A 27,958-nucleotide genomic window follows, 5' to 3' on the forward strand; every position below is an offset into this window, starting at 1 on the left:
CCCAGCAGATGTGCTTTGGGGCACACAAGTTGGCTGGAGAGCTGCATTGCAACATTCAGGATCAGATTATCAGAAAAGATGACTATTTCTCTTCTTGCACTGCTAGTACAATTGAACCAAGTTTGCCTTTAAAGGCAAACTGAATCAAATTTCTCCCCCATCTCTCTTTCTGCCACAGGGTTGTCATACACCCATTAAACTGTCCCCTCAGGTTAACTGAATGCTATTTTGTTATATTTAAGGAGGACTCAATTGTCAGTGCTGTCAGGCTTAGTACATGGACTGGAGAACTGCCATCTTTTCCTTCATGTCAAGCAGCAGAGTGTTACCTTGGGCTGGCCCTGGGCTGAGTCCTTAAAGAAAACATTTTCTTTTTTAGGGGTTTTGGAATTGTCTACTCTTTAACCACACTCTGTTTGACATGGTCCATGGAGCGGTTTTATTACCAGGAAAAACCACTGTGACAAAGCTTTGTGGAAAATATTTTTTTATTATAAAACATACAGTATACTGATCTTAATATTTATATAAAACACAGTAGAAGTATCAGAGTCTTGTAAAGACCAATAATTTATACACTGAGACACAGGTCACTGTATTCTTCCAGTCTCATAGTCCGAAACAAACACCATACAAAATACAGAAGGACTGAAGTCAGCTAGGGGTTCCCCTGCTGTGAGGCATTTGCATTGTTACAGTAATTATTGCTGTGCTGTGGTGGGAAAAAATCAGGGTTGTTGCTAACTGAAGAGTTGATCCCAGAGAGCTGATAGAAGAATGGTTAGAGAGTAAGTTAGTAATCATATTCTATAAAGGCTTGGCTATGTCAAAAGTATTGCAGGGGATTATGGAAATAATTTTGTGTCCAACAAAAATAATAATGAAATAACTTCTCTTGCATCAGCTCTTTTGTTATATTTAATACTACTTTGGTACGCTTTAAGGTGCATGTTGCATAAAGGAACAGATTTGCACTATCAGTGGTCATAGTACTTTATATCATAGGCAGAACCAAAATTGATTGGGGTAAGGAGAATTATCAACATGTTTCTCTCAGTTTGAGCTTTCTTGCGAAAGATGCACATTTATGTTCCTATTTTCTCCCTCAAAATAAAGCCATAGGGCATGGAAAGGGAACATGTGGCCCTTTAGGTGTTGCTGGACTACAACTCCCATTAACCTGACTATTGGCCATGCTGCCCAGGGCTGATGGGAGTTGGAGTCCAACGATTGCCTGGCTAGAGGTTTCCCATTCCTGCCACTGGAGTTTTTAGATAGCACAAGGTGTGAAAATATTAATTTGACAAGCTAATGCTATACTTAGGACAGAATTACTTGTTACATGCCCTACAAGACTGCTTCTGAGAATAGCATTCCTGCATCAAGTATTCTCCACTTCCCCAATACCACCCAATGATGTTGAGTAGGAAACTCACATTAGAGTAAGTGTTCTGAGAAGTTATCCAGGAGAGAAGAACTTGACAGGGGGATTCAGTGGTCAGGGATGATGGGAATTACACTCCATCAACATGTGGAGGGTTACAGGTTCCCCACCTGCTTTGTGCCCCCCTAGATGTTCTTGAGTTACACCTCTCATCATTTCTGACTGTGATGGCTGGGACCAATGAGCAGTGTTGAGTCCAACAGTGGGGTTCCTCATTCCTGACCTTAAGGTTGTGCTCCACAATCCAGCCACTTATTAGGTTCCACTGATCACAGTGGTTAACTCTTCCACTGAAATCAATGAGTCCTGAAAGTACTTAACTTTGGCTGAATTGCACTATATACCCTAGATAGGTATATGGCAGGATTAAAGCACACGCCTCTAAATCAAAAGCAAAACTGAAAAATGTTTAAAGTTCACCACATTGAGATGAAAGATTGTGGGCTATTAAATCCGTAGCCCCCAAGGTCAGATTTCAAGACAAGTGGCAAGAAGCCCTCTAACATCATAGAGAGCGTGTAGACGGCTTCTCAGATCTGCTACCTGCCTGAATAGTATTTTGGAATTTCATGAAGGTAAAGCTGTGATCCACCATTTCTGGCACAACCCTGTTCTTCTCTCAGTACAACTGTTTTCATTTAGCAACTGTATTTTCCTAGCTGTGCTCACTTGGCAGGGACTTTAGATATTTTTGTGTATTCAAAGGCATTTTTTTAAAACTTTAGAATATGTGTATGTAGGTTGCTTTTGAATCACTGCCTAGTATATTTTTAGCAGTGCATTTATAGAAGCCTGCATCCTTTTGTGTAGCCTGCTGGATGATTAATGAGCCCTGAGGGTGAAGGAATTTGTTTCCATACAGACGGGATTGAGCTCCCGTTGTCAGATGTGATTTGTCTGGGAGATCCCACGTTATTTCTGCTTTAGGGATCCCAATGGCCATGCAGTTCAGCTTCACTGTATTGCCTGGCCTTGCGTAAATGTTGGGAGCCGGTTCGCTTGTGATCCGGGGTGGGTAGGCTATCACAATCACTGGGACATTCATAAGGGAAGAGCCATACTCGGTCGTGACCTTGCACAGGTAAGTACCTCTGTCAAACACGGATGCTTCACGCACTGTGAGAGAGCCATTCTCTAACAGGGAAAATCGCCCAACAGCCTGGGGACCATCTAACACCATCCCGTTGGGTAGAGTCCAAGTTATGCGAGCTTGCTGGCTGGGCTGGGTGATGCAGTGAAGCTGCAGGGTCTCCCCATTGATGATGCTCACTAAGTTGTTATACTGATTGCTGATTTCTGGTTTCAACCCCACTTTGAGGAAGACCACCCTTTCTGCATAGCCACCTGGGTTCCTGGCTGTGCAGCGGTAAGTCCCAGCATCTGCTGCAGACAAGGCACTGATGTGTAATATTCCATCCCTCTTGTGGTAGAATCGGTGCAGATGGCTGCTCTTCTGCAGCTCGGTGCCATTGGGAAGGATCCAGGCTGTGCTAGGTTGAGGAGTCCCATACACTGAGCAGTTCAGATTGATACTGTGTCCTGCTGCCGCAGTGATCCTTTCAGTGACTGGATCCCGAAAGGCTGGCTTTTCTACGTGGTCCATGACCTGCAGCTGCACAATCAGCCTGCCCTCTCCCCCTTCATTCCTGCCAATGCACACCAACTGCACTGAGTCTGTCTGTCTCACTCCTCGGATGTCTAGTGTGCCATTGCGGTGCACAGTAATTCTATTCCCATAATAGGGAGCAGGCAGGATCACTCCTTCTGGGAAAGCCCACATGACCCGTGGAGTTGGGATGCCTTCAGCTTTACAGTCAATGAGCTTCCGGCTGTCTCTCAGGGCCATTTCTCTCACTGAGGTGATGGCACTGGGGTGCCCATTTATTTTTGGAGGTTGAACATTGACATGGATCCAGACAACTTTCCGGTCTTCCCCAGCGGTATTCCGGGCTACACATGTGTAGTTGCCACTGTCAGATCTTTGGGCCTTCTGTATGAGAAGCGTCCCATCCCTGTACACCTGATATTTATCTGACAAAAGTGGGATAGGTCTGTTGCTTGGAGACAACCACATCACTCTGGGTGTGGGCTCTCCTTTTGCTTCACATCCTACAGATACCACATCTCCATATGGGATGTTGAGAACCAAGTACGTTTTATTCCTAATTGTTGCAGGTTCAGCCACTACTTTGACCCGCACTTTCATCTCATCTTTACCAATCTGGTTTTCGGCGTAGCAGGTGTAGTCTCCCTCTTCTCTCAGCCCTACGTCATTGAAGTACAGTGTCCCATTGTTGAATACGACATATCTCTTTGTTCGGCTCCCACTGTCATCTGCTAGCATGAGGGTATTGATCATGCTGCCATCTGGAAGGCCCCAGGAGATCTCAGGGTTCGGCAGACCTGTAGCTACACAGTCAACTTTCAGGTCCCCTCCATACATCACCTTGCGGTTATTCTCATTCTTGTGTTCGATTTTGGCAGGTTTCATCATCACATTCACTTTAAGAACCACGTAATCATCTCCAATCTTGTTGCGGGCCACACACAGATAGTCCCCTGCATCCCTTTCAGTGATGGAATGAACAACCAAAGTTCCGTTGCCAAATACCTTGATTCTGCTGTCCAAACTAATTTAGAAAAAGGAAACAAAACAAAACATGTGTTTTAAGTTTATGTTCATAAACCATCATATTTTGAGCCAGAAAACAAACAAGAACAATTATCTTCATTTGCAATCAAACAATTCTACCCTGCAACTGACTTTCTTCTAGTGGAAGGATGTTTTTACATCATTATGCTTCTTCTGAAGATCCAGATTTTATTTACAGTATTCTATGCTGCATTTAGACATGGAAATACAAAGGAGGTGGGGGAATCTCCTGTATATATACACACCACAGATAAATCCCATGTAAGCTTATATGCATGGATACATATGTTTATAAAGTGAACAGGATATTGACAATATACTCCATATGGCAAGATATACATACTGTTATTCCATAGAGAGCCACATTGCTTTGGTATAAAACAGACCAGAGAATTTATTAGTTATTATATAGCTATTATATAGATATATTACCTATTATATTGTACATATGAGTGCCCACCTTCAGAATGCAGTCCTATGCACATTTACCTGGAAGTCAACCACACAGAACTTAATGGGGCTTACTGCTGAGCAGACATGCATAGGATTGTGCTGCCAATTCCCAAATAGTTACCGTGGGGCCTCTGGGAGCAGAAGATAATGGTTGTTTGGGTCTCACTAACACGATACAAAATATTTACATGGAGCAATCTAAAAAGTTTATAAAGCCTAACTACTTAATGCATAAGAGCATTTATCCTCTCTGCAACAGTAAAATGTATGATCAATCTATTTTAAATGGTTATAAACATCCAGTGATACCATAAATAAGATGTTTGCCTGGGATGCTGCTCTGCAGGAATACCTAGTCTTTCTAGCTATGACCAATTCAGGAGTTACCCCCGTTATTCTCAGATCAGAGAGATGGAAGAATTGCAAACTTTTCTCTTTGAGTTACTTTGGTGATTACTGTGTGTAGTCCTTTCTGCATTCACTGAACAAAGGAGCTTCAGGCAGAGTTCAAAGGAAAACTTGTGTGTGGTGTATCTAGATCCCATGCATGCTCCACTTCAAATGTTAAAACCAGCACTGCCAATCAGATGCAAACCACTCTCAAAACTTTCTTAAACTAAGGGATCTTTTTCATTCCTGCTACCAAGGAGCCTAAAAGTGGAAGAAGATGTTATGGAAGGTCTAGGGCTGCTGCTGCAAAAAACAAAATAAAAAATGAGACCCCTATACCTTGTTATCTACTGTTAGGAAAGACTAATAAGATTCAGTGCATGGTGTGATACAATCACACTGTGACATTCTTCACTCTCACTAGTGAGAGTGGCAGCCCATGATGTAGAGCCCAAGTTGGGGAAATTTGCAGTATGATGACCTATTGTGACTTCCTTACATGTTACAGGGAATGGGGGAGAAATAGGGGGATGATCCCATGTCTTCTGTAATATCTGTTTCCACAGTACAGTACGTTTATAGAAAAGTCCTATAGAATCCATCTAAAAAACCAAGAGCCTCAAGAGTTCTACACTTTTGAATGTTAAAGTTTGCCATACTCATCCTACTATAGTTCCATGACCTCAGGTATAATTAATGCATTTTATATGATGGGTGAATAAACGTCCTTTATAAAACTCACATTCCTGAACAAATTACCTTACAGTCATAAATGCTTAATGCCCTTCTCTTAAGGCTAACAGTTTTTACATAACTTTTTGTAAGGCAGGGTCAGTGTGAAAAATATGCACACACAACTATGTATTTTAAAACAACATTGCAATCGCAAACCAATGTGAAGTAGCATTAGTATAAATATAAATCAAGCCCAAGCATTTCTCCATACCTGAACCTCTTGGAAAACATAAATGATTGTATTTATGTTTAATATAAATATCAACGCTGAATTTTGCTAGATGTACACAAGCATGAACAGTGAAATCAAATCTCATATTGCTGTTCTAGCAAACATGGCCACAATTCCGTCAAAATGAAATATATTTAAGCCCTGCTGGTTTATGTGAGGAGTTCACCACACAATTATCTCTCCTCAAGCCAATGCACTGAAGAATGTTTCACTCTGGATACACTACAGCCTTTTTTTTTCCAGATGGAGGAAAAGTGGACAAATAATGTGGACAGCTATGCAGGCCAATTTTAGCTTCACTACCCTCTTCATTAGAACTATTTCAAGGCATTCTACCTTAATTTAACCCATCCATATCCAGAGGAATTTCTTTGTGACCTATACTGGTCTAAATGAAAAGATACCTTTTCCACAGTGCTTTGCTCCCTGCAGAATCCTGCATGCTGTGCACTGCAAGACATTCAAAAGCATAATCTAGCTCCATAGTATGGCACTTTGAATTTCACTGCTGATATGCATAAACAAGAGTGTACCTGAGAACACACCGAACACCCTACCACACCTTTGCAAGGCAAGGGAAGATTGACAGTGTTGGGCCACCTGTCTTTCAGGGATACTTTTCCATTGAGGAAACTCTGATAAGACTGCAAGGAACCTTAAAGGTAAAGGTACCCCTGACCTAGATCCAGTTGCGGATGACTCTGGGGTTGCGTGCTCATCTCGCTCTATAGACCGAGGGAGCCAGTGTTTGTCTGCAGATAGCTTCCAGGTCATGTGGCCAGCATGACTAAGCCATTTCTGGTGAACCAGAGCAGCACACAGAAACACCATTTACCTTCCTGCCAGAGCGGTACCTATTTATCTACTTGCACTTGACGTGCTTTCGAACTGCTAGGTGGGCAGGAGCAGGGACTGGACAACGGGAGCTCACCTCGCCGCAGGGATTCAAACTGCTGACCTTCTGATCGGCAAGCCCTAGGCTCTGTGGTTTAGGCCACAGCGCCACCTTAGGATTCTTTATAAAACAGGTATTCTAAACAAATGGTCTTAGGTTGGAATCCTATACATCCTTCATAGGAAGTGTTATTGAACTCGGTGCAATTTGTTTCTGAGTGGCCATGGTGCACAATCAAGCACTTAAGTCCAACATGTTATTACAGTGCCAACTGTCATGGATGCTTTAGTTGAGATACCTGCATTGCAGAGGATTGGACTAGATGACGCTCAGGGTCCTATGCAACTCTACTATTTTAGGATTCTATGCATGCAAGATAATTGAAATGCTGTGAAAGGTATAACACTATTGCTGGTAGTTTACATTCTGAAACCATGTGCAATATACAGAGCTAAACTGCACTCTTCTCAGAAGTAGCCCAGAGAGAGCTATTTCCGTGTAAATGTGTATAGGATTGCAGCCTAAAGGAAGTAACACTGAAATGACTACAGCTATAGTGCTAATTTGAAGAGTTGTTATATTTAAACTAATCAAAAACAATTAAATACATATCTATGGTCATTTTTATTTTTTTACCTTTGTAGAGAATCCACCATCCTTTTTGAAGGCAGCCTCCAGAGTATCCGTGGCCAGGGGTCCCCAGAGGCGCTGCAGTCCAGTCTCAGGGTGCTGCCATAGGTCACATCTGTTCTCTGAGGAGAGCTCCCAGTAATCTTGGCATTTGTGGACTGCTTTCTGACATGCAACCATACGGTTCTCCTGGCAGCCCCAACCATGTTGGCTGCAATGCATTCATAGCTCCCACTGTCTTTGGGAGAGACGTTACGTATGTAAAGAGTTCCATTTGGAAATACAAACAGATTGCCGCGTACAAACTGGGAAGTGCGGATCTGGGTTCCATCAAAAAGCACCCAGCGGATGCCAGGCAGAGGAGCTGCTTTGGCACTACAGTGAATGTTAATGTTCTGCCCTACGCTGAGGGTAATGTTTTCCTGTTTCTCCTGCTGGATAATAGGTGGCAAGGCAGCGATGTGAAGCCTCACGGCAAGACTGTCTGTTCCTGCAGCGTTGCTGGCTATACACTTATATACTCCACGATCTGAGAAGTTAGTGTCCTTGAGGGACAAGGTTCGGTTTTCATATAGCATCACTCTTCCCTCTGTAGTGCTCACAGTTTGTAATATTTTCCTGTCGGGAAAAATCCAAGAAATATGGGGACTTGGAATACCACTGGCTTGGCACTCCATGATCACTTTTTCTCCAAAATAAACAGTCACATCTCTGAAGCGGGAACCCAGCATTTTGGGCTGCTGAGCTAAGACGGTCATCGAGACTATCATTTTATCAGCACCATGCAGGTTCTGAGCAGTGCACAAATACTGTCCACGGTCCTGAAGCTGAACATTGCGAACGAGGAACGTACCATTTTTCAAGACTTCAAATCGTTGTATCCTTGTATTGGCTGTCATGACAGCTCCTGAAAGGAAAAGCAGGAAGGAAAAAGAAGAAAAGCATTTTTGGGGATACCTTTTTTTCTGAAAAGGAACATAGAAACTGTAGTAAACTACAATATTCAAGATTATTATTATTTTATTATGCATTAGTATTATATCTTGTATATTTGATAAAATTTAAATAAATAAATTTCTAATTTAAATAAATTAGAAAAGGCCAAGACACATCACTTTATTCCTTTTTTGCTGCACAATAGTACTCTGGTAGGACCTTATAAGAAGCAGAGGTATGAAGATCCAATCTAGTCAGTCATGTCCAAATACCCAATGGTCCCAGATGCAGTTTTATGTCCTTATTTGCATCATAAGAAATTTCTGGCCCTACCAACAGACATTCATCACAGTGCAGATGAGAATGGGCAGCCAGACGCACAGAGGGTATAACCGGATGAGTGCAACAGTTGTGCCAAAACAGTTACAGCCAAACCCTATTATTAGGTAAAAAAATGAATCAGTGCACACCTAAATTAATGGGGAAATGGACACTGTACCCTCCAAATAGGTTCCTAAAGGGAATGAAAATGTATGTTTATTGTACATAAAACATACTGTTCATTGGGGGGGGGGGGATATAGAGAATGCCTTACTGAAGAGGTTGCCAACCTGGCACCTGTGGGCAGCAGCCCCAAACTCTGAATTTGCATTTAAAAAGTAAGTCTCTAGCCCTCCTACAAAGAAAGGTAAGAAGCAAAATATGCAGGTACTCTTCTATGTGATTTCTCTGAGATGAGCAAGCCTGGCTTCTTCTTCCTGTCAATGTTTTTTAGCCAATGACTGACATCAAAGCTGCAGTGGATAAGTGAGTTGTTTGGAATCCCTGGGATCCTGAATAACTAACGCCTCTCTCCCCATTAATGCACTTTTCCTGTTTCCGTCTAATCTTCTAGGCTGATATTCAATAGGATACGTCTTTTTCCCCACGGTTGTACTTTTCACTATGTACCTTTGCTCATTTTGTGTTCTGCCACACCCTCATGACAATCATATTGTGAGTGGCACCCCCAGCTCTCAAAATGGTTGGTGGCCTCTGCCTTATTGTGACTGGATCAAAATTGAATGCTTTAATACAAGCTGTGGGAAAATGGCCTCTAAAAATTATCTGCTCTATTTAAGGGCAGAGAAACTGGTTGTGTGTGTGGGGGGGGGACTGAATTTCTCCAGAGGGGAAGATAAATTCTTCACCAATTTCTCAGGGGCAGGACTCACCATTAGGGGTGGGAGTAGGGCAACTTTTATGTTCCTTATTTATTTCTTTTTGTTTCTATAACAAGTGGCGGCAGCAGTAACTACTGTGCAGCCTGGTCACCATTTTGCATCCTCCACAATTCTCTGGTTCTAGCATCATTCCAAGAGAAAGGGTAGTAGCAGCAGTGCTTTTTTCTGGGGGGAACACAGGGATACACAGACCCCTAAACATTTTGTGAATCTAAGTTTGGCCTCAATGAGGGGCAGTATTTCAATATGAGTAGGAAAATGAGAGTAGCCCTAAACACATTTTTAGGGGGGGGGGGAAGTAGCAGCCTCAAAAAAGTTAAACAACAGTTCATAATATTTAAAGAAAATTCTATAACCGTGCCTTTTCTAAGGGCAGGGGAAGAAGAAAAACATCAGGGTTGTTGTTTTTTTAAGAAAGAAAAGTATTCTGAGTAAATCTAACTAGTTTAAATATCTTACCGGTGGATACTTTTGTCCAAGAAAGGAGAGGCTTGGGGTCTCCCGTGGCATCACATGGGATAACAGCATCTGATTCAGCAAGGATGGATAGACTGTTAGATCCTTTTGTTATAATCTTAGGCCTCTCTCCTTGTATCTTGAAATGTGTTGAAGGCTGGATTATGCTGGAATTTAGTGCCTTCACTCCTCCAATTTTAGGCACAAATAGCACATTAGGATTATTGTAGTGGATGTTTCTGGAGGACTGCAATGTGGAAGTCCCTTGTGGCTTAATACTAGGAGTAGTACTCTCAGATGGCAGTGTAGTATCAAGGGGCACAGGAGGCACTGGGGTAGCAGCAGCCCTTAGAGGAGTGCTTTGTGTGATCACCCTGGTTGGAGAGACAAATTTCTTCTCTGTTGTGCTAATTGGGTAAAGCGGATTAGGCACTATAGGTTTAGAGTTTACTCCCAATTGTTGGAATACCCTAGTTCTGTTCAACAGGAATGGTATTCTGGAATTGGGGAGGTAGGGTACAGCTTGATTTATTGTTCTTCCAGGCTTGTCTCTGGTGTCAGGAAGGTAGTTATTGGCAAAAACTCTGGAGTGAATGTTGAGTCTGTTTTCTCCCTGGTTGCCAAATCTGCTGGGGGTCTGCAACTTAGGTCTGTATAACGGAGCAACAGTTGTGGTGGGAAAGGTCTCTGTATGAGGAGAAGAGGTTCTTTTGTCCTGTGTGGTATGTGCTGCGTAAGCTGTAATTTCTGGCTTATTGGTATAGTGAAGGGGGGCCTGGTGAGTTACAAAATGGTGATACAGACCTGGTGCAATGAGATATGGAGGCCTCATGGTCCCTCTTGCAGGGATCTGTTTTGGAGGTGCAAAAGCAGGTGCCTGATTAAAAATGGGTATAATTCCAATTGGCTGGTTGGGAATATTTGGATTCAGTGTATTGTATCTCCTACCACCATATGGTTCTTTCGGTTGCTTTTGTTGTGAGGTTATTCTGTTGTAGTTTGAATTGGAAGTGGAAAGTTCATTCTGTCGTGGGCTGAGACTGAATCTTTTGATGTCTGGAACTGCTACTTGACCAGATGTGTAATTTTCTTTTGTAGACAAATTAAGAGTGCTAGGCTTTGATGGAGGAAGAGTAGTGGCTAATGGTGCAGATGGAATGGGTAATACTGGGAAATAGTTTTTTTCAGTTCTATATACATTAGTCTGATCATGACGATCATGTAACTGAGTAATACTTTCCTTTGTGTGCCTTGAAGATGGTGGTATAAGTGTTTTATTATGCCAAAGACTGATCACTTGTTTAGTTTTTGCAGGTGTGGAAATGTGATCACCCACTGTACCATGGTGAGATGAAGTCAGTATTTCTCTTTGATGAGGAGATGTTGCCACTGTACTTATCTTTAGAGAGTCTGAAAATTTCTCCTGTTCATCTACAGTTGGAGGATCCTTAAAGCGTTCCCCCATGCCATCAGCAGTACTTAAACGCTGTACCTGGGAAGGTCTTGACTGAGCTACCCTTAAGTCAACTTCATTCCTTGAAGCTGATGAGCCAGTAAGAAAAGCTTCTTCTTTGAATTCTGGAATCTTTGAGAAACTAAGCTCAGAAAGTGACACTGGTCTAGTGATACTTTCTATAGATACTGACATGCTTGTTGTATGAGTGTTTCTAACTTGGTTATTTGCTGAAACAGTATTATCTTCCAAGACTTTGATGAATTCATTGCCTGCAGATGTTGCAAGCATATGTCCTGAGCTTTGAGGCAAATGTGGTTGTCTACCAGGGGCTGTAGTTAGAGAATCTGGTGTTGGTGTTGTCACCATGTGACTTTTCCAGTCCTTGGCAGCATTGGAAAGAGTTACAGGTATTTTAGGTGGTAAAGTAGAAAGATGAAGAAATGAAGCTTCTTCTGTGTCTTGGACCCCAGTAGACTTCCTTAAGGCAGCAGTACTTGTAGCTAGTGGAGAACTTACTTCAGGAGGCTTATATTCATTTCCATGTTGTGTTTCAGCATCAGATTTATGATGACCTTTAAAAATGGAACCCTGCAAACTTTGGGTAGGAGCTTCCGATTTAGATATTTTTCTAATAAAAGGTGTCTCTTCTATGGTGAAGGCAGTAGGAGGGATAAGTTTTGGTCTTCTGAACCTATTTGGTCTTAATCTTCTTCTCCCATATGGTCGTCTTCTAGGATGATGGATGACCTGTGAGTTAGAGGTAGTTGTTTTGCTTGTAATCATGGTCGCTGTGGTCAATTTGTTACTGGGAGCAGCAGTCATTGTTTGGGTTTTCTTGTTAAGTGGAACAGTGGTACTTTCTACAATAAAAGTGGCTTTGGGTTTTTGAGCATCTGTTTTTTCAAGTATTATACCTTCAGAACCCCTGAAAAGGTCAGAAGAAATTATTCCTTGCTGGTGCTCTATACTACCACTCTCTGTAGCTACAGAAGCAAAAATAGTAGTAGAGGCTATTGAATTAATATAATTTTCAGTTTGAGAATGCAGTTTTACAGCATGATGTAGCTTATTCATACTTTTGTGTTGTAAATTTGTTCCTGAACCTTCAGTTTTTGCAGGGACAGGTGCTTTAGGTGATAGTTCCACAGAGGATAATGGCAAATTGCTCGTTACTTCTTCATTTGAAGAGTCTTGGGTGAAGCTATCTATGCCTTTTCGTCCCCCTGATGGATCATTTTTCCTCAAATCACTATGATCCCACACCTGTGTCTGTACAGTTGGAGAAATCAGAGTATCTCCTCCAATAGGTGTTTCTCCCGTGTTTGACAATTCACTTGCTATGGAAGACTCAGTACCCATTGCTGTAGACGGTGTGTGGTCTTGGTTATTATTCTGCACGTTGACAGTGGGAAGAATTGTGACTGAGAACATTTCTCCCTCACCTAGCTGCAATGAATCTGCAGAAGACTCCTCTCCATTGACTTCCACAGCAGTGTTTGGTGGAGGGCTGATAATGGGAGGGCTGATAATGGGCGGAGCGTTGGTGGTTTGGTGCATGGACGGCGTCTCTGTAGTAGTCCTGAAGGAAGTGCCTGGTACCATTGTTGTTCTAGGGAAATTTTTCCCACGGACTTTTGCCAAAATGTTGGCCCAGTGCTGCGGATTAATTTGTTTGTTGGCCATATTTATTCTCCTTCGGGATTCAAATACCCTACGGCCCTCTGCAACATTGATCTCTTCAGTCCTGTCTATGCCTTTCCATAATTTCATTTTGTGCCTTCCTTTTTTGTTCTTCTTAACCTGAACCTGAGGAACATTGTCATTCTTTTCTTTAAGGGGCACTTCACGGTCCTTCAGGTGGAATTTTTTGCTCCGAGTATCATCAGCCTCTTCAGCACCTGATCCCTCATCATCTTCTATGACCCGCCCCTTTGCTTTTACAGAGGTTCTTGAACCAAGGCGTTTTTTTAGTTTCACCCTTTTTGAGGATCTGTCAGAGACCATTTTATTTACTGTGACTTTAACAGCAAATTGATCTGATCCTTGCTGGTTTATAGCCACACACCTGTAGTACCCACTGTCACTGACATGGCTGCGTGGAATTAAGAGGGTGCCATTGTCTAACAGGTACTGGTTGGATGAGTTTGATAAATCATGAAGGACATGGCTGCTTGGGAGTACCCAGCTTATGTGCGCTTCTGGTACAGCCACTGCACTGCAGGGCAGAAGTATGGAATCCCCCACATTTTTTTCAATTTTCATCGTCTCAGAGTCAGCTGGCTGGATGACTGCGGGTTGTACCAGAAGTCTGTAGGCCATTGTGTCTGCATCACTCCTCACTTGAGCAACACAGTGGTACACACCAGAATCAGCATAGGCCACGGATTTGATGACTAACTGACCGCTGCTGAGGACAGAAAACCTGCTGTCTTCCATTCTGAATGGAGCTTTTAGTTTAGTCCCATCTGGAAGCATCCACACGATGGAGGGACTTTCTGATGCTTTCACATTGCAACTTAGCTGAGCATCCGAACCTTCCACTACACTCTGAGCTGCCTTTGTGTGCTGGTCTTGCTCTATCATAACCCAGCTGCTTCTCTGCTGTCTGTTTTCTTGAATCTGAAGTGTTTGAGAAATTTGGGTAGAAAAAGAGAGCACGACTTTATTCCCTGTGCTCTGGCGCCTGTTCAGTTGGATATGTATCAGTGGCTGCATCACCCAGGAAGGCTCAGCAAGGATTCTCCCTTTGACACCTGTGTAGTAAAGAGCATCATAATCAGAACCTTGCTTGTAATGATAGCTTAATTTGGGTTCATGGCTGAGCACATGCTCCCTTTCTAACTTGACAGGCACTTCACTATAATAAGCAATAAGCTTCCACAATTTTTCATAGTTTTCTCGGTTCATGGGGCATTCCAGATCCAAGGAAATGGTTGCATTGATTTCAATTTCTTGAGGCGAGTTCTGGCTCCACTGAATTTGGGTGGTGTTTGTTGGCTTCTTGATTTCACACTTCAGATTCACTATGTTGCCATGCTCATCTGTCAGGTTCAGAGTAATGTTCCATGGAGACAGCTGAAATTCTTCCATGGGAAGCTCAGAGACATCATCTTCCTCTATCTCCTCCACCTCCTCGAGGCCAATGCTCTGTTTCAGTGGAGACTGTATGATAGGCTTTGTGCAGGAAACATTTTTCACATTTTGAATGTCTTGTTTCTGAAATTGCTTAGGGAACGTGCATTTAGGGCAAAGCTGGCCTTCTTCATAGGCTTTGTCTTTTTTACACTTTAAAACAGCTGGAAGACAAAAAAATAATAATAATCTAAAAGTCAGATGGAATTTTGACAGAGAAATATTTTATCTGAAAGTTTTGCCTATACAACACTCTATCAATTGGCCTGTACAGCCTATTGATATACCGTATTTTTCGCTCTATAACGCGCACCCGACCATAACACGCACGTAGTTTTTAGAGGAGGAAAATCCGTAGGCATGCCACCCGCAGGCATTCCCTCCATAACACGCACAGACATTTCCCCTTACTTTTTAGGAGGAAAAAAGTGAGTGTTATGGTGCAAAAAATACGGTATATTTTTTCAGATGCCTTGGTTTAGAGGATAGAACTAGGAAGAGAATTCTAACTGAAGGTATCATCATATGGAATAAGAAATGCAAGAACTATCCTTCTGCCCTATCATACTACTGTCTTCCAGAAATTTGGCCCAACAGCAATAGCCATTGGTTTCACAAGCATTAATTCTGCAGCTTTGGGAGCTTGATACATGCTGTTTAAAACATTTAAATGAGGAATAGGGAGCCTCCAGTTTATGGGTCAAACTTGGCCTACCAGGCACCTCCATTTGATCCAAGATGCCATTTTTCTCATGCTGTGGCCACTTTCCCCACATCTGACATCATATGTGATATTCGGTATGGGACAGGTAGAGATATGGCTGCTCCGAAGAGGGTTGAACTCCCTGAGCACCTGAAATGGTACAGTCCCCTCTGCCATTTCTGAACTGGGCCACCACATTCTGAAACATGTGTATGCCTGACTGCTATCATTGTCCCAGAGAGAAGAGATAGAAAATACCCTTTTCTTTAGAATGGAAAGTTCCCCAATTAAGTTGGTTCTGTTGAGGTAACTGCTCTACAACATCAGAAATACATGAAAGAATCAGCCTCCCCACACCTAAATCATGCCTTTAAGGCCCAGTATGTAGCCTGCAGCTGTGTCTTCAATTTTGGCACTTTTTTCCCTAAGCCTTGTAACTATGTGGTTTGTCTAGACTGCATCTGGGGAGGGATACCAGCAGAACTGGGACCCACAGAAGGGAAGACATAACGGCATGCTATGTATTTAGCATAATGTGTAGTTTGGCCCTTATAGTGTACTTTGCTATTCAAATAGTGCCCAATTGGCTTGGAGAAATATCTTAGGACCAGTTCAGGTGTATTCACTTATATATTTTTAACATTTTCCATTGGTTTGGTTGGTTGGTCAGGTCCTAGACTATATGTGCCATTGGCATGAAATTGCAGGGTCTTCTTATGTTCTTATGAATTATGGAAAGGCAGTTTTTAAGGTTTAGAAATAAATAAATAAATAAATAAATAAATAAATAAATAACCCAGCCCCTGAGTATAGGCCAACAAAGGAAGGCAATATTTCTGTGATAATTTCTGCCGGAGTCTATTTCTAATGTAGTAAAACAACAACTATGATCTTCCCTTACCTGCAAACTTCTGATTCCATTCAAGGAACCATTTCAACCTGCAGTCACAAGACCAGGGGTTCCCATGAAGATAAACATTCTCTAGGAGTGGCATTTTTTGAAAAATGCCCATAGGCAGTGTTCTAATGGCATTTTCAGACAAGTAGAGGTGCTTTATTGTCGACAGCCTGAAATAATCAAGGACCAAAAATGTAGAAAACGTGTTGGGGTGAAGCTGTTGGAGCAAGTTTCCTTCCAAATGGAGAAGTCTGAGGGAAGTTAATCCATTAAAAGCATTTGGGTGGATGAATTCAATTCGGTTGTGGTCCATGTGCAATCTCATAAGGCTGGAAAGCCCTTGGAGGGTTTGACCAGTTATAACCTGAAGCTTGTTGTAGCTTATTTTGAATACCTAAATGGCCAGGTAAAATGAATAGGTTAATACTTTTTAGTAGTAACATGGCACTGCAGAATAGGCACACATAAAGCAATACAGGAGAATATAGTGGCCCAGACTAGACAAATGTAGCCACACTTCAGTCCCTTCAAAATAAGCAGAATTTACTTAAGACACAGCAAAATGGATTTCAGTAGGATGTACATACAGTATGATTGCCTTTATGTGGATTAAAGCCACAGAACTGTAAGTCTGATTCAGGAACTCCTACATACGTGAGAAATGAAAGTGACTGCTCTACTGTGTGCTACTGTGTGTGTGTGTGTGTGTGTGTGTGTACCCACTAACAAACATGGTTCAATAATACAGACTACAGATGTGGGTGGGTGGGTGTTTGTGGGTGTATGCAGGAGCTTCTGATCATGTATCTTATATAGCTTTCTCCAATGCCACCAACAACCAGGCAGTCACTGTTTATACTAATTCCATAGAAACATACAAAGCTGTCAAATCAGTTAAACATACAAATCAGTTAACCCAGCTCAGTATTGCCAGTCAGCAGCTCTCTATGGTTTCGGGCAATGGACACCCCCAGCCCTGTGTGGAGATGTCCCAGATTGAACTTGGGGGTCTTCTGCATGCAACACAGATGCTCTACTCCTTCCCCATGTATGCACATCTGGGCTTTGTGGGAACACAGCTAATAGACTGAAACTGTTGTTATTTTAAGAAGAAACATTTTGACTCAACCTGTAGTGATGTCAGATCTTTTAAGGCTCCGTTAGGTATGTTTTGGATGTCATTCCCATGAAGCATGAGCAGTTCCAGTTTTGCAAGGCCTGCAAACGAGTTTCCAGATATTGCCTGTATGCTGTTAAACCTGGAGGGAGGGTGGGGAGAACCACATTTAAGTGTTGAATCATCATTTTGCATTGAGTAAACCAGACATTTTTAGGCACCTTTGGGTTATTCATAAATCATACACTTAACCTGACAAAGTTAATGAAGCATTTTAACAAGACCTGGTGTTTCATGTGTTAAAAGTCAATGCTTCTTTGACTACGCACACACACACACACACACACTTCAGTTGCAGCTTAAATTAATGGAATTATCAATTAATTAGAAAAGGCTTTTCTGGACAGTGTTCTCCATGTGCTGGATATATTAGTCAGTGGCAGGGATCCAACCTATGATGATATGGGGACTGGCAACCAGTAGGCATGCAAGGATGCCAACAGAACATGTAACAATAAATGAATAATGTTTTGTGCAGAGGACATTTAAACATGGATGCCTGCCAAGCAGTTTCTGGAACCAGAAAACCACAGCTACTAGCTAAACTGCTAGATTTGCACATATAGCATGTAATTAGGTATTTAACTGTTAAGATAAATATGTGGTTTTGAAATTGCAAAACTGTGAATCTAGAAACTCAGGCTGCAAACTGATTAAAAAATGCTTAGTAGATTAATCGCTTGCCCTTTGACAGGCCAATCAATTAACTCTCAGTACATTTGCATTTTACTAAAGTTTCACTGCAGTTGTCTCAGCTACTGAAGGGAGCATATAAAGTAAAGAAAGCCATGGTTCATTATTAGAAGGTCATCTTTTAACCTCTGTCCCAATCACAGTAGCACAGCAGAACAACTAATGAAGAGAAACATGAAAATGCTCTCATGACTTCTATGGCTCCTCTTCTTGAATGCTACACAGCAGCCACTGTGGAGGGTTGTGGTTATTCTCTTGGTTTTTGTAGGCTACCATTACAATATGGCATCATTTAGGGAAGCAGCATCAGAGACAGCAGTACAGCAATTATTTCTGTATATTTTGAGTCTTGTAGGCAAAATGGGATGCCGCTTGTCTAAGTAGTCTGTGCACACATTTAGCAATTGATTTGGGGAGAACCCCAATGTAGGCAGGAGGAGAGTCACAACCCAGGTAAACAGAGGCAGAAGAAAGGATGAAAGCAATAGCAATGGTGGTAGTAAGAGCAGATGCTCTAGAGCAGTGTTTCCCAACCGGTGTTCCCCGGCACACGAGTGTGCCGTGAGACACCGGCTGGTGTGCCGCGAGATGCCTGGAGGGAGGCGGGCGAGTCAGGCGGCGAGAGGCGGGGCGGGGGCGGCGAGGAGAGGCCGCGCCTCCTGCTGCTGCCTGGCGCTCCTCCTCGCAGCCGGCAGCGCTGCCTGGGCGCCTCCGCGCGACTCTGTCTCGCTGGGTTTGGTCTCCCAGCAGAGACGGGTCACACGCGCCCCTCCCTCCCTCCCTCAGCCTGCGTGGAGGGAGAGCCAGAGAGAGGCATCGCTCCTGCGCTCCGAGGCGGATTGAGCGCAGCTGAGAGGAGCTGCCGAGGGAAAAAACGTTCACTTTTGTGCGTCCCTCCCGGCGTGACGCTGCGCGCTGACGTCACGGGGCGGGGCTTTAATGGTGGTGTGCCGCGAGATTTTTTTTCAGTAAACAGGTGTGCCGTTGCCCAAAAACGTTTGGGAAACACTGCTCTAGAGTCTAGAGGAAGTAGGAAATTCTGGAGCAAAGCAAGGGAAGGAAATTGCTGGGACATGGACACAGAGAGAGTACAGCTTATCAAATAGTCTATGACCAAGACAGGTGTGGTAAATATAAAATTAGCTGGGTAAGGTCTTTGTTTAAGAGCTTAGAAGAAACAAGACTCATAGGGTTGGCACATAAGAAGTGAGCAAGAAAGCAAGTTCAACTGAAACTGGAGATCTATTTTCCAAAAAGCATAAGAAGTGATTATTAGTGCTACAACAATTGTTATCTGCCTTCTGAAAATGAAGTGATCATGATGTGGGCAGGAGAAAGGTTTGTAGCAAGACAGCAAATGCTAATGCACATTCACCATTGGCTCATTGTGTTGGTCATATACTGTAGACAAATCAGTAGGATTTATCTGGGTCTCGCAAAAATGTTAAATATAAATGTAGGTAGATCACAGTAGTTTTAGATCAATTCCCATAAATGCTCCTCTTTATGGAAGGCTTTTAATCTGTACAGTAATGGTATCACATTGCAGCTCATGTGATGCACAATGCTTCAAACTAGTGGGATGAACTCTCAAAGAATGTAAAATGCCGCAGTAAAATTGCAATACAAACCCCAAATTGATTCGTTCCACATGTTTAGAGATTTTCGTTGGCACAGCTGCTAAGGACCGAAATGTGCAGTGAACTTCAGTGGGAACATAACAGGCGCATGGATGAGGACACGCAAGTGTAGTTTCCGGAAGCCCGAGAGAGAGAATCAGCACCACGGATAGTGCCCCCAAATATGTTTGCTTTAGCATCTTCACCAATTTATTCATCTCACTATACCTGTTTAATTCAAAAGAGAGAGAACTAGTTTAATTTTTAAATAGATGTCAAACATGACTATTTAGATACTCTGCATTGCATGTGGCCAGTTTGATGACCTCACTACTTCCTTAAGTGTGTGGAATCCCTTCATGGAGTAACATGTGAAGGCGGCTAAGGAAGAACCCAGATCCATCACACTTAAAACACTGCTACCAAATTGACCCCAACGTGGAAGAAACCACCCACAAGCACTCTTCTCATTAACATACACAAAGGAAGTAACAAGTGGGAGCAGAACACACCCATATACTTAAGACTTAACACAAGTTCACACCCATTAAATAACCAAAAGGCAGATCTTAAACATTTAGAGCCAATGAATGAAGTTTAGATAAAGTACTGCAAGCATTTACTTGCTCTGCTGCAGCTGAAGCATGGCTGTATGGATGGATAACTCCTAATACTACCCGTGGCTGGTGCAAAGTATGAAAAAGACTGATGACATGTCAAGCAAGGAAGGGGATCTTCCCCATTCTCCTTGAACTTCCTTAGAATAATCTGACCTATTTCCTCAAACAATAAGCCAACGGCTTTGCTTACTCTGAGCCAGTCTGAGTTAAATCAGAGCTCAACCCCCTATGTGCCTCTTAAATTCCTCCTATTCACCACTTAGCCCCACCCGCTCTTCGGATGTAAGCTCCCCCCAGGCCATTTTGATCTAATTCTCCATGACTCTTGCCTGTTTCTGTTTACTTGTTCCCTTCCTGTTTGCCCTTCCCTTGATTCTGCTATGCCATCCATGACCTGGTTTGTTTTCCGTCAACAGACATCCTTACATGGCTGTGTGTGAGTCAAGGAGTAGCACAAGAGCGGCTTTGCCATAAGCTTGTTTGAAGCTCTGGAGCAACTGGCGAGTTATAGTCTCTGGAGCAACTGGTGAGTTACAGTCTCACATCCATGCTGGAATTCTCATTCCTGATCCCTACAAGCTGCTTCCTCAGAAAAATGGCTCATGGGATTGAGCCATTAGCCTCTACAAAGCTATTTCTTTGTGTATACTCCGAAGTTCTTAGATCTGCAAGCAATAAGGCTGTCATTCCTTTCCTATCAGCATCATATGCAAGCCATTATGACTCTAAAGCAGCGGTTCAAGAGGCTGAAGGGGCTTCTCAAATGTCTGTGGTCAGGTTAACACAATAGTTGCCCCTTCTTTAAAAAATAACTCCATGGCACGTCAAAGAACTTTGTACTTAACACAGTGTTTCTTTAATGCATATCAATATTTTACATATTTTCTTTTCTTTAGAGGACTAATAAACATCTACTTCTATTCATATAATTCCTGCTTAGAGTCAGACAGAAGTTACAACATCAAAAGATGACTTCCTACTCAAAATCCTGGGCTCAGGCCGCTAAGTGGAAAATGATGTACCGCAAGGTTTCTTTCTTCCTTTTAAATAAGAATATCCATAACAATGGAAAATGCATCATGCCGTCACAATGCCTTCCACCCCTACAGATGGAAGACCCTAGGGAAAAGCTGTAGCTCTGTGACAGAGCACATGCTTTGTATGCAAAAATATCCCAGGTTCCATCCCTGGCATCTTCAGACTCCTGTCTGAACCCGTGAAGAGCAGCTGCCAAACAGTACAGACACGACTAAGATAGATGGACCAATAGTCTGACTTGGTATTAGGCAGGTTCCTATGCTTCCTACATTTGGCACAATGGCAAACACGCACTGACTAGAAATAATGGCTTTTTAAAGTTCGCAAGTTCTTATTACACAGAAATGAACATTTAAAATACGAATGATGGAGAAGCTATATATGAAGAGCAACAATTGTAGCAGGATATCAACTACTAATTTAACCAGAGAGTTCTGTGTGATGTTATCTAACCCCATCACAGTATAAATGCTGATATTTGCACTGGTTCTGGGTTTAGAAGATGATTGCAATGAGAATAATTGTTGAATCACACAGGGACTACATATAGGTATTTCTGTTCCTTAACTGGTGCCTTCTCTTAATATTCTTTGTAATATGCTGCTTATCTATGTCTTTTCCTTGAGAAGATGTGTGATAAAAAAAAAGAAGCAACTTATTCAAACATTCAAAAACGCAATTACCGGTGGACAGAACAATCCAAATCCCAGGTGGGCTGCAGAGACATCATCACCTCTGCACCCCTGTTGCTTTCACCAGTCAGGGTGGAAGGCGGAGTACAGGGGAACTGCTGTGCCAACCCGGAGCTTGCACAGAGATCAGGCTCAATGCTGATGAGTGAAAGCAGTGAGGCCAGTTCACTCCTTCCCCCAGAATGCCTCATTTAGAGACTTTCTGCAGGTGGGGATCCCACAGGTGGTACTTTCTTCTGACTGCACATTTGGGAGGCAGAATGGGGAGCTCCATGCCAGAAGAGTGGCACTCCAGTCTCTGATGGCAGAGATTGGCATGGAGGGACACAGATGCTCAAGTTGGGGTCTGGTAGTGGTGGTGGTGAGGGATGCACACACAATGCCTGGACCCAATGTCTAGGTGAGTTCTGACGCACCTGCTCATTCCGTGATCCTTCCCTTTGTTGAGCTTGAGAGGTCTGAAGGTGTTTCTTTTACTCATATTTGCTTGAGCTATCAGGGATCCTGATGAAGCAGGGTGCCCAATCACACAGAGGTTTCTACTCGTTTTCAAGCAAACTCTAGTTCAAGTCTCATTCAGACTGCTCAACAGGACAAGGTTGAGGACTGAGCAGGAGGGGATGTGCATGTTAGGTGTAGGGTCAACAGAGACAACACCGTGCCTCTTAAACATACCTTGATGATGGATATGAATAGTCCACTGGAAGTTGGGTCAAAGCCAATAATGGACATGTAAATGCTTCAAATGAGCCAAATGACAGGACACTTCCATACAGCAGTTTATTGAGGATTTGGTGATGCTCATGCATGGAAGACTTTGCAGGGTCCTCATCAAAATGCCATCTCAGCTTCCCCTCCCCATTTAATGTGAATTTACCAGTTTAGTGGTTTGTTTGGGTGTGTTTTTTTAACTTCATTGAGTTTTCTGTGGAAAATCTGATTTAAATGGAAAAAATAATGTAGGGTGGAATTTGAGGAGAACAATGCCAAGTGAACGTTGCACAAAACATGCATTCATGAGCACCACCAGGTCCACAATAAACAGCAGCACTTGATATCATTTGCTACGGGAATCTGCTACTCAGTAGTTGGGAAATACAGTGAAACCTGCTACATGGATGTGAGTGACCAGTGAGGCTGCTATTGAGTTTCTAGTAAGGTTGAAGGTGAATTTGCACTTTTTAATAATCACAGGGCAGAAAGAATGTACCTGCACTGTGTCCTGTCCTGTACCTGCACTGTGCTTAACAGGAAAAAACACTTCTCCTAAATTTCTCTAGCTTGTAATGGATATAAACAGCATTGAAAGGGCCAAGGACCTTGTTTTATTAGCAGTTTGGTGGTTGGTGACTGCTAGGGTGCTTAACCCTCATACAGAAGAAGGAATTTCAGCAAAGGCAGCATGTCATGCTATTATGTTACATGAGTAAGAAAAGGAGCCCCTGCCAAAATCTGCAAGCTTATGTAGCATTTAGAGCAGAGATTTCCATAATGTGTGCCGTGACATGTTAGTGTGTCGGCTACAGTGTGTAGGTGTGTCACGCGAATGCTCCCCACACTCCTCCCAGGGCTGGAAAGGGGTTAGCTTAGCCTCCGGTTTGCTAGTAAAGCTGGATTACTGTATAGCGAAATGAGGCATGTCCAAAAAATGTGTCACCAACATGAAAAATTTGGAAAGCTCTGTTTTAAGAGTTACAGGAGCCCATTTCCCCTTTGTTTCTAGCCAACCTGATGTTGACTTTGAAAAGTGGTGATCAATAGAAGGAAGCCAAGTAGCATGCTAGATAGAGTCAAGTCTAGGAATCTGGGCTTGGTGCACAGGAGAGCAAAAAACAGAGGATGTGTAAAGAGAGGTTGTGGGTTGAAGAGCAGCAGACCACATTACAAGCAGAGATCCAGTCTACATCAGAGGGGGTGTTGTGGTTAGAAGGGCACAAACAAGTAGTAAAATACAATCAACAGTGAATAACCACCATTCTAGATAGAAAGCTTTAAATTCGTACCTTGGAAGTCGAATGGAATCCATTCCGGAAGTCCGTTCGACTTCCAAAACATTCAAAACCCAAATCATAGAATCATAGAATCATAGAATCATAGAGTTGGAAGAGACCACAAGGGCCATCGAGTCCAACCCCCTGCCAAGCAGGAAACACCATCAGAGCACTCCTGACATATGGTTGTCAAGCCTCTGCTTAAAGACCTCCAAAAAAGGAGACTCCACCACACTCCTTGGCAGCAAATTCCACTGTCGAACAGCTCTTACTGTCAGGAAGTTCTTCCTAATGTTTAGGTGGAATCTTCTTTCTTGTAGTTTGGATCCATTGCTCCATGTCCGCTTCTCTGGAGCAGCAGAAAACAACCTTTCTCCCTCCTCTATGTGACATCCTTTTATATATTTGAACATGGCTATCATATCACCCCTTAACCTCCTCTTCTCCAGGCTAAACATGCCCAGCTCCCTTAGCCGTTCCTCATAAGGCATTGTTTCCAGGCCTTTGAAATCGCAGCTTCTGATTGGCTGCAGGAAGCTCTTGCAGCCAATCAAGCTGTGGAAGCCCCACTGGACATTCAGGTTCCAAAAGAACATTTGCAAACTGGAACAAACATTTCCGCGTTTGTGGTGTTTGGAAGCCAAAAAGTCTGAGTTCCATGGCATTTGGGATCCAAGGTACGACTGTACACTTGCCTCCGACCTATAAAGATTAATTAGTGGGCAAGTCACTGGAACTCAGAGGCTCAGGGATGCCGGCTCCTGGGGGCTGAGCTGTTTTGTCCCCCCTAATATCTTTTGGGAGGGGATCAGGGCTGCCCAGTGATGAGCTGAGTGTGGCACAGCTCCAGTGGCAAACTCTTCCTCCTCCTGCCATGGAAGAGAAGGAGGTTGGAAGCAGCCTTCTGTCGGTGGTGGAGCCAGGAGGAGGTGGAGTGACTGGCCACTGAAGCCTCACAGCAGCGACATTTGGCTCTGCTCCCAGCTCCTCCCGACGTCACATGTGTTACATCAGGATGTTGCATCACATGTGATGTCACCCTCATCATGTTGGACCCCCAATCGCCCACGCAAGCTGGTGATCTATATACATTACTCTGAGCTCATCAGCAGAAGCGTGGGATGCAACTGTAATAAATGAAATAACTGAAATATTAATTTAAGCTCTGTGGAGGTAGGCTCTGTGGAGAGGGAAAGTGGTTTGAACTAGATGACTTTTGATCTCTTCCAAGCCTGTAACTCTATAAAACTAGTGAAGCAATGAACAAGCAATTCCAAGGGTACCAAAGTAACAGAATGAATATAATACTTGGATCTAATTACCAAAGCTCTCCTATTGAAAAGTGGCCTATAATTGATGGCGATGTGCAAAGGCACTAACATGTGACAGGGATAAAGAGTTCTTGGCTTAAATTGGGGAGACCCTCCATTTTCAGCTTGAGGGCCACACTGACAGCCACCCCTCTGAGGGCCACGTGTAAACACTGCCCTAGATGTGTGCCCCTGAGGGTAGAAAACTTTGGCAAAGTGGTACAAACTGGTGGGTGATGTGCTTGAATTGGATTATTAGAAGCATCCCTGCATCTGCAGGGGACGTTCTGCAACTCCAAACATCTTCCTTGCTCTCTAGAACAGAGAAGTTGGGGGAAAGGGTGAGAAAAAGAGGAAACGTAAGACAGGACGGGAAATTACTGCTTTGAAATTGCTTTGAAATCCTGCTTGCCCCATTCCATCTCAGCATTCATACTGTTTCCCACCGCCCCCTAGGGATTGTTTAGAGTTATTACCTAGGCAGAGACCTTAAGGGTCAAGAAAGCAGGATTATTGAGATAATGTATGAGGTGCTAGGAAGGCTCTGAATACTCCAAAGGGCAATATATAAACACAGTGCTGATGATGAAGAGGAAGACACATTGAATCTGGGCGGCCAGACAGGGTGAAGTCAGAGAGAGCTTAACTTCTGGATGGGCAAAGGACCGTCTTGTGTCGATCCCTCTGCAGATGATTTCATGACATGACACTCCATCCTGCATGTGCCTTTTGTCTGGGCAGGGGCTGTGGTGGGATCAAGTCCAAGGATTTATCCCCCAAGGTGGCCTCAGGTTTCCTCCTGGAGGCGGGAGAACGAGTAGGTGGTGAAGGAAGGAAGGCTGATTATTTCCCCAGCCCTTCTCAGGGCAGCTGAAGGTGATGTGCCTGAGAGCTACACTGTTTAAGGGATACCTGAGCTGGATGTGCTTTCCACTCCTAGCTTCATTTGCAGGGCACATGCTTCTCATTAGAGAAGAATGTCCTTAATTCACTGAGTCATTACAGCGATATATCCCTTGGGGAAAGAAAGAGAGAGGAAAGAAAAAGAGAGAGAAAGAAAAAGAGGGGGGGAGGGAGAAAGCCCCACTTCCATCTCTAGAAAGTGAGTTTCTATTCCACATTTCATCCCGACCTTTCAAACACAACAACAACAAAGGGGCAGATTGTGAAATTCAAACTAAGCCAGACAAAGTTCCAATCCTTTCTAATCGTTCCAAAGCAACAACTGCAAGTCCACTAGCTTGTGCAATTTATTCTCTCTCTTTCAAACAAAATATAATGACAAAAGCAGTTGAGGCTGTTTGACTATGGGGCAGGAGGAGTCTCCTTCAGCAAGATTGCCTTCGGGAGGCGCAGCAAGCCATGCAAGAGGTGGAGAGCGCGAGAGAGATTACCTACTGTTGGCCAAGAGTGTCAGACACTGTTGCTTGCAGGATCCATCCTGTCGACGAATAGCAAAGAACAGCTAGTGCCACGGGCGGGCGCTTCGCCTGCCTGCCCGAGCAACACCCCACCCCCGCCGACGCCCCCGCCTCGAGCGCCTTTCTGGGTCTCCTCTTCCGTGGACTCCAGAGCTGCGCGCAAACGTAGTTCACACCCCACCCCGAAGGTGCGCGCTTTGAGCCGAGCTCAGCAGTCTTCCTTCCTGGTTCTGCAACTCCCAGTTCTGAGATGCATCAATCCGGGGAAAGTGGGGATGTGAGGAGAAGAAGGGGCGGGAAATAGATACACATCTTAAGATTTTTTTAAAAAATGGGGAGGGAAACAAAACAAAACGGGAGCTCAGGAATCCTTCCCAAGATCTATTTTCTGTTTTCCTCACCCCTGTTAGGCAGTAAATCCAGGAACTCTTATTGAAGAGCCAAGTGAAAAGCGAAGAAATGGAAAGCAGGGTAACAGAACAGAGAACTTGGAGCGCTTCTGTCCTTTCGGCGCTTCTCTCTTTGAACACTTCGAAACAAGAGGCACCAGCACCAGCGAGCTTGGGGCTTTCTTTCTTTCTTTCCCCCCTACTTCCCCACCGAGGCGCTTCCGCAGCCAAACTCTTGCCCCGGGGACGGACTCTGCCCCTCCGGCTCCCTCCGCAGCTGCTGCGTCTCGGGACGAGCAAGAGGAGCGCGCCCCGCGCCAAGCATGCCCCGCGCTGGCTCCCTGCTTCCTGCGTCTTGCGCGGCGCGTTTGTAAGCAGGCGCGAGCGGCGGCTCTCCTTTGCCTGGTGGGCGGCTCTGGGAGGCGGAGGGGAGCGCGCGGCGGACTGAGCTTCGCGGGAGGAGACGTCGAAGGGGCGCCCCTCGGTTGCCCATTGGCTGAGCGCGCGAGCGGCGTGGGGAGATCCCCTTTCGCGCAAAAGCGCAACTTAACTTGCCGTCCCTTTTCCAGCGCGCCCGCCTTTCTGCGATTCATTCGCCCACGTGGGCCACGCCGCCTGCAAGGGGCATAGAATCGCAGAATGGTACAGCTGGAAGGGAACCGTGGGGGTCATCTAGTCCAACCCCCTGCCATGTGCCACCAGAACTCATCTTGGTGCTCCTGGCTGTCCGCCACCATTCCCCCTCTCCACAGAAGCCCCTGCCAAAGCAACT

At 43.9% G+C, this 27,958-nt stretch overlaps 1 protein-coding gene across 3 annotated transcripts; it reads right to left on the reverse strand.

Moving 5' to 3' along the window:
• Positions 1-470: 470 nt before the first annotated feature.
• Positions 471-27,307, reverse strand: MXRA5 (matrix remodeling associated 5). 3 transcript variants are annotated; one of them, XM_081196982.1, is made up of 7 exons: positions 27,199-27,307; positions 19,738-19,953; positions 17,366-17,495; positions 16,240-16,630; positions 10,051-14,799; positions 7,439-8,339; positions 471-4,074 (listed from the first exon to the last, which is right to left on the reverse strand). In XM_081196982.1, exons 2-7 carry the CDS (start codon positions 19,941-19,943, stop codon positions 2,166-2,168), a joined length of 8,286 nt encoding a protein of 2,761 aa, XP_081053108.1. In that variant the 5' UTR covers positions 19,944-19,953; positions 27,199-27,307; the 3' UTR covers positions 471-2,165. The 3 variants fall into 3 exon arrangements, with proteins under 3 accessions (XP_081053108.1, XP_081053107.1, XP_081053106.1); XM_081196981.1 differs by lacking the exon at positions 27,199-27,307 and adding an exon at positions 26,771-26,900; XM_081196980.1 differs by lacking the exon at positions 27,199-27,307 and adding an exon at positions 26,775-26,870.
• Positions 27,308-27,958: the final 651 nt, after the last annotated feature.

This window comes from Podarcis bocagei (genome assembly GCF_964188305.1).
Source record: "Podarcis bocagei genome assembly, chromosome: 6".
In the NCBI taxonomy this organism is placed as follows: Eukaryota; Metazoa; Chordata; class Lepidosauria; order Squamata; family Lacertidae; genus Podarcis; species Podarcis bocagei.

Coding starts and splice junctions, on each gene's coding strand:
- MXRA5 (XM_081196982.1), bottom strand. CDS start 19,943: ATGAATAAATTGGTGAAGATGCTAAAGCAAACATATTTGGGGGCACTA. Junction 16,631..17,365: donor AAGATCTGACATCACTACAG/GTTGAGTCAAAA, acceptor CTGGCCATTTAG/GTATTCAAAATAAGCTACAA. Junction 14,800..16,239: donor ATGGAATCAGAAGTTTGCAG/GTAAGGGAAGAT, acceptor TTTGTCTTCCAG/CTGTTTTAAAGTGTAAAAAA.